Source organism: Leuciscus leuciscus (assembly GCF_965113295.1).
Source record: "Leuciscus leuciscus genome assembly, chromosome: 21".
NCBI classification, from domain to species: domain Eukaryota; kingdom Metazoa; phylum Chordata; class Actinopteri; order Cypriniformes; family Leuciscidae; genus Leuciscus; species Leuciscus leuciscus.
In genome coordinates, this window is record NC_138745.1 from 19,536,607 (window position 1) to 19,553,663 (window position 17,057).

At 37.9% G+C, this 17,057-nt stretch overlaps 1 protein-coding gene across 3 annotated transcripts in view; it reads left to right on the forward strand.

Moving 5' to 3' along the window:
• Window positions 1-17,057, forward strand: part of grid2ipb (glutamate receptor, ionotropic, delta 2 (Grid2) interacting protein, b) — a 36,042-nt gene that overhangs the window by 7,996 nt on the left and 10,989 nt on the right. For 2 of the 3 annotated variants that reach the window (XM_082152671.1, XM_082152670.1), the window contains exons 5-15: window positions 1,309-1,578; window positions 6,156-6,241; window positions 6,972-7,041; window positions 9,071-9,364; window positions 11,060-11,211; window positions 11,300-11,425; window positions 12,535-12,617; window positions 12,716-12,860; window positions 14,578-14,891; window positions 15,511-16,281; window positions 16,386-16,473. In XM_082152671.1, coding sequence (XP_082008797.1) covers window positions 1,309-1,578; window positions 6,156-6,241; window positions 6,972-7,041; window positions 9,071-9,364; window positions 11,060-11,211; window positions 11,300-11,425; window positions 12,535-12,617; window positions 12,716-12,860; window positions 14,578-14,891; window positions 15,511-16,281; window positions 16,386-16,473 — 2,399 coding nt within the window. Of the gene's footprint in view, window positions 1-888; window positions 1,579-6,155; window positions 6,242-6,971; window positions 7,042-9,070; window positions 9,365-11,059; window positions 11,212-11,299; window positions 11,426-12,534; window positions 12,618-12,715; window positions 12,861-14,577; window positions 14,892-15,510; window positions 16,282-16,385; window positions 16,474-17,057 lie in introns of those variants that run through there. The other variant, XM_082152672.1, reaches the window with a different exon arrangement.

Sequence of the window (17,057 nt, forward strand, 5' to 3'; positions counted from 1 at the left end):
AATAAATATATATTTTTTAATTCTCTTTGGGTGAGTTAATGATGACAGAATTTTCATGGACTATCCCTTAATATCTATGGTGTACTTTGTGTAAGCAGCTCTGATATGTTTAGTATTAAAATGGTGTATGTGATATAAAGAAAAGTAAATTAATTACAATCAGTTTGTGTTTTTATAACCTATTAGCCTCATCAAATAAATAGTTTGTCAGTGACAATTATAGAGACCTTCAAATATCAAGAGAATTTATGCCATGACTCAGAAAATGAATGTGCTTTTGATTTGATCAACACACAGAAATGCTAATGTCAGTGCATCACCTTCAGAGAACAAAGCAGACAGAATTGCGCTGACGTTACACTCAAGGTTACTAAGGTTACATTTGCTGAGGTTTTTCAGTTGGGGTCTTTTTACTGTTTCTCTGGTGGGTGGCATAACAGGCTTTTCCATAACCGCCAACGTTGCATAAATGTGACAAACGTGGCCTTATTTTTATTCTCCATCTTATAAAGGCGAAGCTATAATCAGAGTCAAAATTGGTTTTGCTTCCTGTCTGCCAAATGTTTTTCCCAAACAGTTCAAATTGTTTCACTAATTTCAGTATGCGCTGAATCTCTTCAATTATATTTCGAATGTCATGCTACAAGTGAAAGAATTTGCTATTGCATCTAAAATTTGATGCTCTTCCCAGAGAGCATTGAAACATCACTAACAGCAAAAAGAGAATGAGGAATAAGGAGAGAGAGGGAGGGAGAGAGAGAGAGAGAGAGAGAGAGAGAGAGAGAGAGAGAGAGAGAGAGAGAGAGAGAGAGAGAGAGAGAGAGAGAGAGAGAGAGAGAGAGAGAGAGGGCGGTAGTGTTATATACTCCCACACCTTTGCTATTGCTGGATTCTGGTATCTGTACCAGAGCTTCTGGAGTGGGAGTTTCAGATGAAGACAGTACTCAGAGAGGCTGCAACATGTTGGAATTCGATGAAAAATCTGGATGTCCTTCATTACTCGGCTTACTTTGAGGTTTTTTTTGTCTCTGTCACCCTTTCCTGTTCTCCATCCATCACTATTGAATATACTCATATATAAAACGTATGGATTTTAAACAAGTCTCACAGTGATCCTCCTCATCTGAATGACTGCGTTGGACTCGAAACCGAAGCTTCTTCACTTTGGTTCGTGATAGAAACCATTGGATGGGAAAACTGACTGGCTGAATTGAACTAGCAACCTTTAAAGAGTCTGAACGATAATGGCTCCTCGTAGCTGATTTAAACCTTTTTTCTCTGTTGCCTTCCTGTGACCATGTTTGCCAGGATCTTCATTCCCAAGAAGCATCGGCAGCGCTTTGATGAAGCCGTCTCTCAGAGTCTCCTCAACCGTGTGTGTCGTAGCAAGAGCCTTGGCGAGCCCCAAAACAGGCTCCGCCGGAGCCGAAGTCAAGACCACCACGAGCGTCCTCAAGGCTCGAAACGGGCCAGTTCTGTGCCCAGAGATACCGCAGATGAACCGGCCCAATCCGACCGTGGCCTTAGGAAGAGCACCACCATGGCTTCCAGCCACTATGTCACTGGAGCTAACCAGAGGTATGTATCATATGCCACCTTAATGTGGTAGCTTTTCGATGTTCCTTTCATGTTTCGATGTTTCCTTTTCGATGTCCTATTATTTTACGTGTGAAAAAATTAGCTGTTAGATTTCATCTTACATGCTGTTTTGAAAGGACAATTTTATCCCAGAACACTGCAGGAAGTCTCCTCAAACGCATAGAACACTGTGTAATATGTGGGAGACTTTGTGTGTGGGTGGGTGAGAGAGGCACTATTGAGTTGTGTTTGTTTTCACACACACATGCACACACACATGCACAGACTGTCCACATCACGAGCACTTTTTCATACGATGATCTACTGCTTGAGTGTTTTATATATAATCAGCTTATCACACTATTTTGATCATTAAAATCGTGACTTAACCTAAATGGAAAATTGCCATCATATCACATTCAAGCCATGAAGCTGCTTATTTGAATTTCAATCAAAACAAAAGCAGATCCTCTTGTTGTATGGTTTTTCCTCTTGTACATTTGCTTGTAATTGACATTTACAGTGTGCCTTTCTATATGATGTCATCAGTATTCTTTATTTGAGAATTGGAAATGCTGTCTTAAGTTTACTGGGGAAGTATCAAGCAGAGTGTTTAGATTATTAAATACTACAGCAAAAGTAGATCTGATGTGCTGATACCCTGTAGACTAGGCTATATTCCTCACCTGCTCTTCAATAAATAATGCTTCCTTGGCTCAGTCCTTATGTAACCCCCATAGAGAGTTTTCTATTTTTTTAACGTGTCTTTGTGTATCTGTCATCCCCTTTCTAATCCGCCATCAGTGTTTGGTTCTAGCGACCCACCTTGTGTAAAATGGCACTGCGACAAGAAGCAAATGTTTCTATTGCTTTCCTTTATCTCTGTTTACTCAATGGTTCCAGTGTCGCCTTGAGGTGTTGCCACAGCAACTGCTAAAGCTTGCTTTATTCTAATGATATGTCATAGGTTTTCTTTAAGAAGCTGGGAAATCACATCTTATATGGCAATTCAAGTGGTGCTTCGGGATACTTGTCTGTTTTGTTTAATATAGATCATTATCAAATGAATATATTGCTATGAATCAGTATTTGGATGTTTGGCCTCTGAAATATGTTGGCCATGTACTGTCAATAAACAAACTAGGATCAGTTTTCATTAATGGAGCTTGTTTCATAAGTCTTGTACAGATATAAAAATAGAGTTTTTGAGTAAAACCTATGTCTAGGGACTTGACTAATAGCAAACAACCAGCAATTTATAACAACCATCCTAGAACTGCAACTGCTCTTTTGAATTAAGCCAGTAAGCAACCACACAGAACACCCCATCAATGCCTTAGTAACCACCTAGAACACCTTAGCAACCACAAAACAAGTCAAGTCACCTTTATTTATATTGCGCCTTTTACAATACAGATTGTTTCAAAGCAGCTTTTACAGTGATAACAGGAAAATAATCTTTCCTTGTCTGCTTCTTCAGCAGATCTAGAAGAAAATAGCGATATAATCCAGCTTAAGGAAGTTCAGTGATGGTTCCCTTTCATTGTAAAAAAAGTTATTAATTTAGTTCATTTTTATATAATTGCCGCTCTGGACAATACAGTGATGGCATTGTCCAGCTCAGTATTACAGGTCAGAAGTCATCACGCCGGTATGGAGACAAGTTTGTTGAGGATCAGTGCCACTGGCTGTCGTGTCGATGAGGCCTTCACAGGGGAGAGTCTAGTTGACACAATCTCTGCTGACACTTCAGGGATGCGTTGTGGTCGTGTCTAGGCGCAGGTACACCATATGATCTGGATACGGCCAGGATCCGGCTGACTACATAATGCGTTGTGGTCGTGTATAGGCGCAGGTCCACCATCTGATCTGGATACGGCCCGGATCCAGCTGATTACAGTAAACCTCGGAATAAGCAGAAAGACTAACATTAGCTAGATGCCATTCATCTTATGATATAACGTGTACATCGGGTTTTACAGGAAGTGCTCCAGGTTCCGGCCGGCCTAATTTATACAGCCTAATAGATTTTATAGCCAATTTTAGTCTAGATTTAAACTGACAAGAGTGTGTCTGCTTCTCGAACAATGCTAGGAAGACTATTCCAAAGTTTAGGTGCTAAATAAGAAAAGGATCTACCGCCTGCAGTTAATTTTTATATTCTAGGTATTATCCACTGGCCAGAATTTTTTTAGATTGTAATGGACATGAAGGACTATAATGCGTTAAAGGGATAGTTTACTTTGAAATTAAATTTTGGTATGTTTTAGCTTACCTCAAGGGCATCCAAGATGTAGGTGTCTTTTTTTCCGCAGTAGTTTCAATTTTGATATTTTTAGGTCAAACCGTTCTTGTCTGTCAGTCATATAATGCAGGTTGATGGTCACTGTCTCAAAGAGCATGGCTGCGAAACCGTAGCCAATGCGACATCTAGTGTATATATCTATACCCGCCCGCGCTCTCAGATCATTTGGACGCAGCTGTGTTCAAGAGGTAAAAACGCTATAAATACTGTTCGTTTTCTCACACAAACCGCTCGTTTCGTGTCTTGGGCCATCAATGTGTACTTACGATGGGGAATTGTTTAATTTGGACGATGGGGAATTGTTTTAATTTGGACTCTGTGCATGCTCTTTGAGACAGTGACCATCGACCTGCATTATATGACTGACAGACAAGAACGGTTTGACCTAAAAATATCAAAATTGAAACTACTGCGGAAAAAAAGACACCTACATCTTGGATGCCCTTGAGGTAAGCTAAAACATTCCAAAATTTAATTTCAAAGTGAACTATCCCTTTAAGAGCTCGCACAAGTACTGGGGAGCTAAACCATTCAGTGCTTTGTAAGTAATCAGCAATATTTTAAAATGTATACGTTGTTTAATAGGGAGCCAATGCAGTGATGACAGAACTGGGCTATGGTCATACTTCCTGGTTCTAGTAAGAACTAACTGCTGCTTTTTGGACCAGCTGGAGTTTGTTTATTATGCGTGCTGGACAGCCACCCAGTAGAGCATTACAATAATCAAGCCTTGAGGTCATGAGCGCATGAACTAACTGTTCCGCATTTTTCATAGAAAGCATGTTGTTATTTAGATATATTTTTAAGATGGAAGAATGCAGTTTTACAGATGCTAGAAACGTGGCTTTCAAATGAAAGATTGGTATTAAAGAGCACACCCAGGTTCCTAACTGACGACGAAGACTTGACAGAGCAGCCATCAAGTGTTAGACAGTATTCTAGGTTACTACGTGCAGAGTTTTTTTGTCCAATAATGAGAAACTCTGTTTTTTCAGAATTAAGTAGTAGGAAATGACTAGTCCTCCAATTTTTTTATATCAGCTATGCATTCTGTTAATTTTGTGAATTGTTACGTTTCTTCGGGGCGCAAAGAAATATAGAGCTGAGTATCATCAGCATAAAACTAATGCCATGCTTCCTAAGGATATCTCCCAAGGGTAGCATGTACTGGGTGAAAAGCTACGGTCCTAGTACTGAGCTTTGCGGTACTCCATACTGAACTTGTAAAGTTTTAGATTTCTTTAGAACAACACCACGGCAACTGCTCTTTTGACTTGAGCCTTTAAGTAACCATCTAGCAACCACACAGAACACCCCATCAATGCTTTAGCAACCACCCAGAACACCCTAGCAACCACTAAGCAACACCATGGCAACTCTTTTGAATTGGGCCAGTAAGAAACCATCCAGAACACCCCATCAAAGCCCTAGCAACAACCTAAAACACCTTAGCAACCACAAAACAACACCTTGGCAACTGCTCTTTTGACTTGAGCCACAAGTAACCACCTACCAACCACACAAAACACTCCAGCAATGCCCTAGAAACCACCTAGAATGCCTTAGCAACCACGGAACAACACCATGGCAACTGTTTTGACTTGGTAACCACCCAGAACACCCTAGCAACCGTAAAGCAACACCTTGGCAACTGCTCTTTTGACTTGAGCTTGTAAGTAACCACCTAGCAACTACACAGAGCGCAACCGCAATGATCTAGCAACCACACAACGGTAAACCAACACCTTGGCAACTGTTTTGACCTAGGCCAGTAGGAAACCACCCAGAACACCCATCAAAGCCCTAGCAACAACATCGAACACCTTAGAAACCGCAAAACAACACATTGACAACTGTTTTGACCTAGGCCAGTAAGAAACCACCCAGAACACCCAATCAAAGCCCTAGCAACAACATAGAACACATTAGCAAACGCAAAACAACACCTTGGCAACTGTTTTGACCTGGGCCAGTAAGAAACCACCCAGAACACCCATCATAGCCTTAGCAACAACATAGAACACCTTGACAACTGTTTTGACCTGGGCCAGTAAGAAACCACCCAGAACACCAATCAAAGCCCTAGCCTTAGCATGTGTGAAAAAACCCACTCATAGCACTTTAGCAACTACATAGCAACCACACACTACACCCTAACAATGTGGCAGTTTTGCACAGACGTGTTCTTCAGAAAGTGTAAAAATCGAAGTATTGTATATTACCACACCTTCAGTCAGTATAGTCACTAATCCCTCTTTTACTTCCTCTGCAGAACAATCCGTGTGTACCGGGGTAAGAAGAGTTTTGGCTTTACTCTGAGAGGTCATGCTCCTGTGTGGATCGACTCCGTAATGGCAGGTGCGTATGAAACTGTGACGAATAACGATGAGCACTTGCTACCTTTCAGAACTTATCAGAGTGAAAAGAGCACTGACTCGCAGGTGAATCAGGCTTTTCTTTTTCTCAAGGTTTCTGATCTGATGCAGAATTATACATCCTGGGATACAGATCTATCTCTAGAAATTAATTTTTACCGTCATATTTTTGTCACCAGCCAGTGGCATGTTGAGCGTCATATATCGCTGTAGACTACAGAGACGGCTGTAATAAAAAGGCACAGGGAAAGCACAGCTGTGGTCAGAGGCTTGTTTCAAGGGGGATGTAGTGTTGTTTTTTTTGGTGCATTGTGAAAAAGGAAGGAGTGGGCTGCTGTACTAATGAACAAGCTTTGGGTACATTTGTACTGAAGTCTGCACAATTGTACGTTGCGAGTGGAGAGAGGGCGGTAAGTGTGTGAGGGTCTGTATGACGATATTCGCCCACTGCAGGCCTGTGCTGAGGCTAGTTAACACTGACTCAGCCACCCTGCTTATGAAAACAAGTAGGAGTCCAGCATCGTGATGAGAAAACAGTTTACAAACCCTCTCAGACCCTTTGACGGAATATCTTGTAGTGTTTTAATTACAAACAATCACAAATAGCAGCAGTATTACAAATCCGTAAGATTCACTATTTGTGGGTGTGTTTATTATTTACTCTATGTGTCTGAGGTTTTATTCTCAGTCACAAACCCGTTTTCCCATTACAGGTAGTCCAGCTGAAGCGTGTGGCCTTAAACCGGGAGACCGCATATTGTTCCTCAATGGCCTAGACATGAGGTGTGTTTATTTTTCTCATGTTTTGATGATGCTTTAAAAGTTGCATGTCAGTGAAGTGTTATTACAGTAGATACTGTGGTAAATGTACAATTACTGTTCATTATTTTATATCACTTGAGGGGCAGATATTATTTCCCATTACATTATTAGCTTTGCCATCAAGCTTAATATAGTTAAGAATTTAAGAAATAATTAAATGGCCTCAAAGTAGTTAAGTGATTTCTCAGAAACATAATCAAGTTAACCTAATGTGTAGCAATTTTACAAAGCCCAACAAGTTTTTTATTTATACTACTGTTCAGAAGTTTCGGGTCAGTAAGGTTTTTAAATAAATTAAGACTTTTATTCAGGAAGGATGCATTAAATTAATCAAAAGTGACAGTAAAGACAAAAATGTTAAGCAGCAACTGTTTTTAACACTGATAATAATAAGAAATGCAACAAATCATAATATTAGAATAATTTCTGGATCATGTGACACTGAAGACTGGAGTAATGGCTGCTGGAAATTCAGCTTTGATCACAGGAATAAATTACATTTTAAAATATATTAAAATAGTGATATTAATATATATATATATATATATCATTTTAAAGCAGCCTTGGTGACCATAAGAGACTCCTTTAAAAAATAAAATAAAAATAAATTATAGTTGTAAATATTAAAAGTAGATGTAACTCAAATGTGAATAGCATTTAAATAGTGTTTTAATTAAATCATTTCAATTGACTAAAACACAAGTTAAACATTAATTGGGGCAGGGGTTTTTCATCTTCCAGCATGCTTTGTGTGCGGTTGAATGAGAATATTTGTATTTATTTAATAATATTTATTTTTCATATGTTCATTTGTTGGGAAAGACAAGTAATACATACACATTTTAGTTCTCCATGTGATTGTTATATGAGGATTTGAAGGGAGGTATTTTGAGGGTTAACAATGTTGTTTTGAGTAAAGCTGTTAGTTAGGTCAGAAACAAGCTATTATTAAATTCATTGTATTCATAATTTCATATTATACATTTGTATTATATTTTCTGCCCCTTAACAAACCTTTGTTGATTTAGGCCTAAATGTAAATCCCTTTCCTGCGGCCATGATTTAGCTGCTTCTTGGCTGTGTAGTTAATCTCAAGAGCACAGCAATTTACCCGACTACTGTAGATGCTCAAGTTCATGCTGCCTCAGGGGGACTGACAAACACTGAATTAATTATGCCAATACATTTTTTTCAACCAACACCAAGTGTACATTTATAAGTATTACAAATGCTACTTGCACCCCTTTTTGTCCCATATTATATAATCCCTCTCCGATCTCTAAACTAAAGCTTCTCATTTCTCATGTCTCACAGAACAGAAATCATATAATTAAGTCCATGAATCAACTGCGTTAAATGCAATAGGAAACATAATCTCATTGGTCACAAATTGAATATAATCAACCAACTAATTCCATTAATCAATATTAATAGATTAAATAAAGATTCATAGACATTTGTACATCTGTAAAGTTGTTTATAAGTAAATGGTTTACGTTTTAGATGCTGTCGGTACGCCAATATTGTATGTTTTTGTGTCTATGCATACACAAATATTAATGAGATCACTTTGTTAAAATAAATCAGTTAGGGTTAGATTCAAAAGATTAATTAAGTTAATTAATAAAGTTAAAGTTAATTAAACAATAATAATTTGTTAATAACAGCGACAATGAATGCCTATTAATGTATTAACAATCTAGAGGCTACAATATAAACTATGATTTAGCTATTTTGCAGGTGATTTATAAGTACTTTATTACAGTATGCATAAAGTATTATATAATGCCACCTAACATTATGTTATATGATGTTATATTATTCAAGTTAATTAAATAATGAAAAATGTAATTTAAGTTTGATTTGAACAAAACCTTCTCAGCTTTGTCTTGTTAACTAGACTATTGAAGAACAAATAGCTGCATCAATGCTAATTGTTAATTCATTATTTGTTCAAATTACACATGAATTCTATTCAATGCACATTTAGGAACTGCTCCCATGAGAAGGTGGTGTCCATGCTGCAGGGCAGTGGTGCCATGCCCTCTCTAGTGGTGGAAGAGGGCCCTGTAGACTATCCGCTGTCAGATACGGAGCCGGAGGAGACCCCCACCATCCAGCGCTCGCGTTCCCCGGCCCTCAGCTCCCTGCAGTGGGTGGCCGAGATCCTTCCTCCCAGCATCCGCGTGCACGGCCGTACCTTCAGCCAGCAACTTGAACACCTCCTCACCCTACAAGAAAGATACACCATTTGCAAAGCTCTGGAGACGTTCTTCCAGCACAGGTCAGGTCAAAATTCATAATGACTTGAGTGGGAGAAGACACATGACTTAGTGTTATATTAGTTGAGGTTGGCAGCACTGAGATTAAAAACAGTCTTGTCTAAGTTGTTTTAGTACCAACTTCGACCCTAACAACAGTATTATGTATACAGGTCAAAAGCTTGGAATAATTAAGATTTTTTTAATGTTGTTGATAGAAGTTTCTTATGCTCACCAAAGCTGCATTTATTTGATAAAAAATACAGTAACAACAGTAATATTGTGAAATATTATAACAATTAAAAAAACTGTTTTCTGTTGTAATTTGTATTTTAAAATGTAATTTATTCCTGTGATGGCAAAGCTGAATTTTCAGCATCATTACTCCTGTCTTCAGTATCACATGATCCTTCATTATTATCAATGTTGAAAACAGTTTTGTTCTGCTAAATATTTTTTGTGTAAACTGTGATACACTGCCATTCAAAAGTTTGGGGTAAGTAAAAAATAAATAAAAAAATAAATAAAAGAATTAATAGTTTTATTCAGCGGGGATGCATTAAATGCATCAAACATGACAGTAAAGACAACTTTATAATTTTCCAAAAGGTTTATATTTCAAGTAAATGGTGTTCTTTTGAATACTGAATACCATCATGATTTCCACAAAAATGCAGCTAAAACTATTTTCTACATTGATAATAATTGAACCAATATTAATAATTGAGTAGTAAATCAGCATATTAGTATGATTTCTGAAGGATCATGTGACACTATTGACTGTAATGGCTGCTGAAAATTCAGCTTTGCCATAGCAGGAATAAATTACATTATAAAATATACTAATATAGAAAACATTTTTAATTGTAATAATATTTCACAAATGACTGTTTTTATAGTATTTTTAATCAAATAAATGCAGTCTTGGTGAGCATAAGAGACTTCTTTCAAAAACATCAAAGAATCATAATGTCACGGATGGATTTTGATGATGATGATGAGGTGTAGAGCATGAAAATGCAGCCTGAATTTTATTTAACAAAAACAAATGAGCATAATCCAAATTTAAGGATAATCCAAACAGAAGAAGAGCAACGTAACAGCGTGCATCACACAAACAACAGCAAACAATGAGGAACTGAAACAGGGCATTATATACATGTGAACAACTAAACTACTGAGGGGCAGGTGTGCTCTAATCAATCAAACAATGAATTACCATGACAACCAGTGACAAGCGGGAACATAGGAAACAAAGAGAAACAAACTAAAAGTCCTTGAACATGAAACCGAAACACAGACAAAACGTGACATAATTATTCCAAACTTATTAGAGCAGTAATTGTATTTAATAGGTATGACTTTACTAGTGACCAATGCAATTGTTTGTCCAAAAATATACAATGAGAAATGTGTTAACCAATTCTAGGCAACATAGCTAATTGACATTCATAGACTGTAACCACCGTATGATTACAAATGTCATCGCACACTTTTCCCACAGCGAGGGATTTTCTGCAGCTTGGCAGCGGCAAGGCAAATGTGAGAAGCATTCCAAAATAGCTTCAGCCTCAAGCATAAATAGATAGGCCTACTCATAATCAGAAACAATCTGTGGGTTTTTCCAAATTTAATAAATAACGCTCGCTGGTGCGACTGCTTGCTGAGAAAGCAGCCCAATTATTTCTAAAATGGCTTCCTCTGTTGCATGTAAACAGGAATGTGGACACGCTCATTGTAGATGTGTTTCCTGTGCTGGACACTCCTGCCAAGCAGCTGATTTGGCAGTTTATATACCAGCTGCTGACCTATGAGGAACAGGAACACTGCAAGAGCAAGATCGCCCGCTTCCTGGGCTTCAAGAGTGCAGGTTAGCCGTGAGTCCAAGGTGTGAATGTCAACCCTCTAGTGGCTTTCTGTCCTGAATGCATTGTAATTGTTCATGTGTATTACTGCAGAACCAGAGATAGGTCCAGAAACACACAGACGGAGCAGCTCCATGCGAGTGTCAGGTACCTCTCACAAAAACAATGTGAGAGAGAGAAGCTCAGATGACTGCATTATCGGCACTCACCTTGGAATGGGTATGTCATTTTCCACTTGTCAGTGTGCAGTGTGGTTTTTGATCGAAGAGCAGGGTGCAAAATGAACCTTTACATAAATAAAAAATAATATAATATACTATAGTAATATATAGAAGTCTCTTATGCTCATTGCATGCGTTTATGCAAGGATGCATTTATTTGATCAAAACATACAGTAATAATAATAAATTGACATGTTATTACAAAGTTTATGTTTAAAATGTAATTTTTTTCCTGTGATGGCAAAGCTTTCAGCAGTCATTTACTCTTCAGTGTCACATGATCCTTTAGAAATCATTCTAGTATGCTGATTTGGTGCTCAAGAAACATTTCTTATTATCATCAATGTTGAACACAGTTGTGCTGCTTAATATTTTTGTGGAAACCGTGACACGTATATTAAGGATTATTTGATAAATAGAAAGTTCAAAAGAATAACATTTATTTGAAATATTTTTTTATATACATTTATAAATAGATTTATTTGAAAAATGTTTTTACTTTCACTTTTGGTCAATTTAATGCATCTTTGCTGCATAAAAGCGTTAATTTATCTCAAAAACTTCTTACCTCAACCTTTTGAATGGTAGTGTAATTTATTATTATTTTGATTTAATTTGAATTATTTAGATTTTCCCCTTGCATACATGAGATAAGCTATTCTCAATCTCTCTATGAAACTACATACGTCACAAAAAAAAGTCAAAACCGACATTTCAGTTACTTGCCAAAATCAGTTTTGACTCTCATTTGATGATTGTTCATTTTGGATCCTGCTGATAATATGATATAACTAATATAGTGTATATAGAATACTGTATCTGCTACGCATCGCTTCATTTTAACATTAGTTCAGCTATAGCCATGCCATTCTGTCACTCTTGTGGGGTAAACAAGCAGTCAGAACTCCTCTCAGTCATGTTTATGATTCACCAGCATCTATTAGGAAATAGCTTTAAACTGCTTGCAAGCGCTGTACGCCTCTCAGCCGCCCCCCTTCCAGAGCTACTGCTAAAGCTCACTGCCCACAGTCTCTTTATAGCTCCTAAAGGGCAGGCAGCTTTCAGTGCACATGCTCTGTTTCTGGACTGGCTCTCTCTGTGTCTCAGGAACATTCACTGACCCTGTGACTCCAGAAGAAAGACAGTGTGGGGATGGGACTTCCTTCCCAGAGTCCCCAGATCTCGACCACGTGGGTACCATTTACTGCTCATCCACAATTCATTGCACGGTCATCACTGCTATTATGAAATCATTCCTAGTCTCATCTAACCACGCCCCAACCCGTAGATGTCAGGAGTGTACACGGAGCTTGGGAACGTCTATCCCGAGAAGAGCAACCAATCTCTCCAGAGTCACTCCTCACCCAGGGCTGTCGGCATGGGCCACGCTGAGAACAATACATATACTTTGTCTTTCTCGCATAATAACGCAGGTATTCTGAGCTTACTCTGACATCCACAATTGACACATGGTGCCTCAGATAAAGAGGCCGACATGCAGCCATGATTATGATGACAGATATTACGATATTGGCTGCGTAGGACCTGTGTGACCATTTGACACTAAATGTGCTTGCTTATGTAGATAATTTAAGATTTTAACATGGGGGTTTTCAAACTGGGTTCCAGGGAGCCATAAGGGACTGCTAGGAGTTTTTTTTTTTTTAAGAAAAAATAATTATAAAATATACTTATTTCAAAGTTAACACACTAGCTTTTTAATTAAATATATTTTATACATAATTTATTTTATTATTAGCTTTATAAAGACTAGTTGGTTGTTATTAACCGTAATTATATTATTTTATTGACAACAATATATGTTAACAGTAAGAAACTAAAAAGAAATATTTGAAGATTATAAGTTATTATATTATCATATATTATATTATATATTATATTATAATATATGTATTTAAGATTATATTAAAACAAATATTTGTCATGAAAATTATTATACAAAAAAACTTTCTCTTCAGAATTATACTCTAGTTCTAACATTAAAAGTGGGTTTTAATTTTTTTTACAGATATTATTGTAATACAGTAGTTATGGTTACAAGTACAAGTTCCTTACAAGTAGGGCCATGGAATCAAAAAGTTTGAAAGTCCCTAATTTAAAGCTGCATTCCGTAACTGTTTTTGGGTTAAAAATAATCCAAAATACATTTCTGAGCAGGTACATCACCAGCCAGTGTTCAAAACTATGTGCTTGCCTTAGCTCGATTCAAAACGGTAAGCTTGTAATGATGTTTTTAATTCCAGTGGTACTGGTGGATTTCCGCGGGAAATTCGAGCATGTCTTTGCGTCATTACGTCACATCTGTACACATAAAGAAGGTGTCCCGGCTAGTAGGCTATATTGCGTGTGAGGATGTTGGAGGTTGAGATTTATAGCCTTTTCTCACAGCACTTGATACAATTAAACTTATCAATTTGACGGCGGATCCAGGAAGGTTCAAACGACAATCAGTGGACAATCAATTTGACAACTGGAGATTCACCCGTTGTAAAATGCAAAAGACTTCGTTCCGACTTCGGACTGGCTACAGAAAAAAAGAGACTGCAACCGGGCCCATGCGGAAACAAGGATAAATATCGGAAGGGCATTAAATGTAGTCATGCAAAGCTGATGTTGTTAACATTAACAATTTGAGAACAAAGCATCATTTTTGACGTGATATGATAAGCAATCGTTAGATTTAATCAGCGCGATTTACTGCAATGCTTTTTTTCCCTTAGTTGGTCAGAACAAAAGTGGATGTTACTTACTTGTTCAGATGACATTTTCAGGTGAAAATTATTATGTTGGTCTTACTTCCAAAAAGTAGAATCTGAGATTGCGAATGACAGTATCCACACCGGCGCGGTGACTGACAGCCACACATTCTCCTCAAAACATGAATTAATCCGGGCTGTGCCGTGCCGAGGCATAACCCACGTAAAGTTGATAATTCCGCGAATAACTGCAATTGCAGATTTCGAACAGAGATGGCGACAAAGAGGAAAAACTACGGACTGCAGCTTTAATGTTTGCATGTTTTAGTTCTTAGTTTTATGTAAATTGGAAACTTTTTAGAAAATTTAGTAATATCTCTCATAGTATTCCTGTGTACTATAAATGTTCCTCATGATTTTGTTCATTTTGCAGGGAGCCGTAAGTCAGGCCTCTCTCTTTCATGGACTGAACCCTTTCCTGGCTCTCAGTATGATCCTTACCAGCAGACTGTCCCTTCTCCAGACAGTGTGGAGTCTAATCCTTATGTTAGTTTGGATAGTCCCCCTGGCTCCCCCCTGCCTTCTGATGAACCTAGCCCTCTACCCCAGCGTAGGAAGCTCTTCACCTTCTCACGCCCACCTCGCAGTCGAGACACCGACAAGTTCCTGGATGCTCTGAGCGAGCAGTTGGGCCACCGGGTCAATCTCGTGGATGACTTTAAGGGAGGAGAGAATGACTATGAGGAGGTTAGTGTCAGACACAGAAAGAGTTTACTATTTATCAGCTAACTTAATGTCACAAAAATATATGTAAATTATTATACACAAAATGCGCATTTTATTTTGTGTATTTATTTATTTTTATTTTATTTTTTAAACATCTTGTCCTATGTAGGGTCACCTATTTAATTTAATTTAATTTAATTATCATTGGCAGTCGTGGCCTAATGGTTAGGGAGTCAGACTGTTAACCCGAAGTTTGCGGGTTCGGTTTTCAATACTGGCAGGAAATGACTGAAGTGCCCTTAAGCAAGGCCTTTTTTTTTTTTTTTTTTTTATTTTATTTTATTTTATTTTATTTTTTTTTATTTTATTTTATTTTTTTTTATTTTATTTTATTTTATTTTATTTTATTTTATTTTATTTTATTTTATTTTATTTTATTTTATTTTATTTTATTTTATTTTATTTTTTTTTATTTTTTTTTATTTTATTTTATTTTATTTTATTTTATTTTATTTTAATCCCTTGTCCTATGTAGGGTCACATTTCAGATTTAATTTTAAATTGTTTTTGGAAGAGCATTATATACATTTATGTACCATGTTGTTTTTTTAAGCCCTAATTGTCTTTGTGACACTGTCAGATGAGTTTCCAGGATGAACAGGAAGTGAACATGCCTCATGAGTTAAGCAGTGCCAGCAGTGAAGATAACAGCTGCAGCGATGACTCCACCTCAGTCACCTATTCCTCAGGCTCTGACCACATCCCCCCTCCACCCCAGAGTCCTCCGCCCCCGCCACCACCTCTCCAGTTCACCGACCCGCCCTCGCCCCTCCCCCTCACCCCGGAGCACTTGCCCCAACCTCCTCCAGCCTTCCAGCACCACCCGATAATAGTCCCGCCCCCACCACCACCTCGCCCCTTCCTCACTAACCGCCCCTTGTTACACAAAGTGCTGCCCAGCAGTGAGGAGCTCAGGGCTCAGCGCACCCTTGTCCGACGCTCCTCTCCTCAGCCCAGCGCTCAGTCCATTCTCCAGCTGCACCAACCAAAGGCTCATCCCATCCTACAATCATCCCCGCACACCTCCCCTCAACCCCCACATGTAAGCGCACAGCACACTCACCTACGACATCACACCCAGTCCATCTACCAGAGCCAGCAGACCTCTGCTCCCAGAACCTCCCCGAGCCTGACCAAACAAAAGAGCCTCCATTCCCAACCTTCCCAGCAAAGCTTTGAAAGCACACTCTCAAGCAAGGTACCCCCACCACCGCCACCTCCTCTACCCCCACCTTGTGATCCACCACCTTTACCCAAATCCAGTCCGAAAGCTTCTGACAACAACCACATGAGCGTGAAAAGACTGCGCTGGGAGCAGGTGGAGAACTCTGAAGGAACTATCTGGGGACAGGTTGGTGATGCATAACAACCACAGTGCACATCAGAATTGAATGTTTAAGTGAAAGTGGAAGTCATGTGATGATGCATTACTGAGTGGATATGTCTGTTTGTTAGCTTGGAGATGATCCTGACTATCATAAACTCAGTGACATGGTCAAGTACCTGGATCTGGATCTGTACTTCGGCACACAGAGGAATTCCAGTAAGGTTTCTTTTCTTTTTTTAAATATCCGGCTCAATGTGATATTGCATGTACATATCATCATCCCCTGTCATGCAGTGCTATGAAAAAGTGTTTGCCCCTGACTGTTTCTATGTGTTTTTACACTGAATGTCATCAGATCGTCAACCAAAATCTTTGAATGTTACTTAAATGCAGTTATTTGAGTGTTACAGAACACTGTGAAAGAATTTTGGTAAAGACTTGAATTAAATTATGAAAATAATTTCAAGGAATAAAATAATTTTATAATTCATAAAAAAATAATTTTAGAATTTAAGAATATATAATTATTTCCTGTAATGTTAATTTATGAATGTATTAATTTATTATATATTTTATTCTAATAATACAGTTTATTACAAAAGTTTGGGGTCAGTAAGATTTTTTAATGTTTTTGAAAGAAGTCTTTTTATGCTCAATAAAAAAAACTGTTCTATTTTAATATATTTTAAAATGTAATTTATTTCTGTGATGTCAAAGTCAACTCAGGCATCACAATCACTTCAAGAAACATTTATTATTATAAAGATATTATTATCAATGTTGAAAACATTGTGGAAACA